Genomic DNA, 2,559 nt, shown 5'->3' with positions numbered 1-2,559 from the left:
ACAACGCTTTTTTGCCTTCCACCAGGCGGCCCGGCGGCCGAGTTTTTTTAAGCATCACGCCGCAGCGCTCCTTTCAGCGCCCACATGGCAGGGGGCCGCCCGGGGGGCGCGGCGCGACCTAGCGTCTAGAGGCACAGGCTGCATGCATGAGTGCCACATCAATATGACGTCATCCAAGCGCGGCGCAAGGCCCAACGGGGGCGCGTCAGCGAGGCTGTTGCCCGAGTGCAACGGTCGCAGGGGCCAGCCCGGCCGCGCGGCGCGCGGCTGCGGCGCCGCTTGCATGTGATGCAACTCCAGGGTGGCAGGAAAGGCATTGGAACGGTTGCTTTGGCCGCGCCCAGATGCAGCGCGTCGATGCGGCTCGAGGCGCCCTCGTGTGGGGGCGGGTGGAAAGGGCAGCGCAGGCCTAATGATGAAGCGCGCGTGCGTGCAAAATTGTGGGTTCCTGCGCGCACCGCCCCTGCGGCCGGGCAGTGCCCTGCAGCTGTTGGGTGCGGTCGAGGCGGCGGGCGCAGGGCGGCTGCGTCCCGAAAGCGGCGGCCGGGTGCGTTCCATCGTCTGCCGGTTCGGCGGTTGCAGCTGGGATCCAAGGGGTGGTTCATTGTCCAAGGTGCGGTGAGTTCCTATCCTATGGCAACTTTGTCCCAGGGCAGCCTGAGCAACGCATGGCCTGGTGCCAGGCGCGGCAACCCTGGGTCGCCGGGGGCGGTGCGCTGCATGAAAAGCACCCCTGGCGTCTCAGCCAGTCGGGCGGCCCAAGATTCTGAGGCTGCGTGCACCATCTCTTCCATGCAGTCAATTCACACACTACTAGATCAGATCAGATCAGGAGGGGCGGCACGGCTATCAAGCGGCCAGCCCCTTCAACGTGTTCGCCGCTTGGGGTAGCGCCGGTCCCCGCCCTTTGGCACAGCAGGCGGCTTGCCTTTCTTATCCTTCCGCCGCCTGCCCCCGCCCCCGCCGCCGCCGGCCCAGCCCTCCGCGCCGCCGTCCGCGCCGCCGCCGCCGTCAGGGCCGGCGGCCAGGTGCGGCGGGAGGCTCGGGCCGCGGGGCTCGGGCGGGGCGGAGGATGGCGCCCCAAACGACCACAGGGCGCACTCTGCTCCCTTCTGGCCCGCGATGAGCACCTGCTCGTGGAACTGTGGGGCGGGGAGCGGCAGGGCAGCGGGAGCAAGGGCCGCGGCGGCAGCGGCGTGTCGGAGATCACGGGAGCCGGACGCCGACTTGCAGCAAAGTTTGGGGACCGCCCGGTGTGAGTGCCTCTGCAGGGTGCTGTTTTAAAGTACAGAGGCTGCCTTGATGGGGTGTGTCGTTCACAACGGGCACATGTGTGCAGCAGCAGCAGAGGCTGCAGAGGCAGGTACGAGCCTTCACAGACGCCCGGGCCCCCAGTCAGCCGCTCCGACCCCACCCCACTTACCCGAAAGCACGTCACCCGCGCCGGCGCCAGCAGCTCCAGCGCCGGCCGCGCCCAGCCAGCGCGGGGGGCGCCGCCGGACAGGCTCCGCAGGTCGTACACAGCCAGGGAGCGGCTGGGGCCCCAGCCAGAAACGAGCTTCCAATCATCCAGCTGGACACCCACGCACGGCGCCAGCGCGTTGGCGGCACTGCCCGCACCAGCCACAGGCGATGCGCCGCCCTCTTCGCTGCTGCCGCTCCTCCGCTTGGAGGGTTCGTGCGTCGCCGCCGCCGCGGCCGCGGCGTCGCCAGAGGCAGCGGCGGCGATGGCGCCGACGCAGCGCGAGGTGCGGACGTCCCACAGCACCACCTGCCCCGCGCGCCCCGCCGCCACCAGGCTGCCGCCACTGGCCACGCAGTTGAACCCCAAGCCGCCGCCGCCGGCGCTCGCATCCCCGTCCTCGTCGCCGCCGCCCGCCGGCGGCACTAGCGAGAACAGCCGCTGCGCCGCCGCCATGTCCCAGCCCTCCACGCCCCAGCCGGCGCTGACCAGGTGCCCCCCCGGCGACGACGCGTCGAGCGCCGCGACGGGCCCGTCGGCCGCGAGCGTGAGTATCGGCGCGCCGCCGGCGCCGGCCGCCGCGCCGGCCTCCCATAGGCATATCTCCCCCTCTTCTCCCGCTGAGATCGGCACCCCGTGCAGCAGCGCGACCGCCGCGACCGCGCCGGCGTGGTGGCGCAGCGCGCGCGCGCACCGCAGCTCGTCCATCGTCCACAGCCGCACGACGCCGCCGCTGCAGCCGCTGACCAGCGTATCTTCATCAAACGCGACAGAAGTCAAACGGCCAGGGTGCCCCGGCAGCGTCGCGATGCGGCGGCCGGTCACGTGGCTCCACACTCGCACGCACGACCCGTCCCCGCTGACAGCCTTTGTGCCGTCGAGCGCGACGCACGTCGTGCCGCCGAACCCGGCGCCGCGGCGCGGCGCGGCGGCCTCGAGCCAGCGGGCGGCGCGGAGCTCGCTGCGGCGGCAGGCGCGGCGGACGGCGGGGACGGGCCAGGCGGGGGGCGCGGGGTCCCCGTGGAGGTCCTAAGGGGGGTTGGGGGCGTGGAGGGTGTTGAGTGTGTGTGCATGTGTGTGTATATGTCTGTGTGTAA

At 72.0% G+C, this 2,559-nt stretch overlaps 1 protein-coding gene across 1 annotated transcript; it reads right to left on the bottom strand.

Moving 5' to 3' along the window:
• Positions 1-866: 866 nt before the first annotated feature.
• MNEG_15089 (hypothetical protein) lies at positions 867-2,170 on the bottom strand (the record flags this gene model as incomplete). The annotated part of the gene is made up of 2 exons (XM_014036440.1): positions 867-1,142; positions 1,424-2,170. 2 exons carry the CDS (start codon positions 2,168-2,170, stop codon positions 867-869), a joined length of 1,023 nt encoding a protein of 340 aa, XP_013891894.1.
• Between the last annotated feature and the right edge of the window lie 389 nt (positions 2,171-2,559).

This window comes from Monoraphidium neglectum (genome assembly GCF_000611645.1).
Source record: "Monoraphidium neglectum strain SAG 48.87 unplaced genomic scaffold scaffold05019, whole genome shotgun sequence".
NCBI classification, from domain to species: domain Eukaryota; kingdom Viridiplantae; phylum Chlorophyta; class Chlorophyceae; order Sphaeropleales; family Selenastraceae; genus Monoraphidium; species Monoraphidium neglectum.
This window is presented reverse-complemented; position numbering and strand designations above follow the sequence as displayed.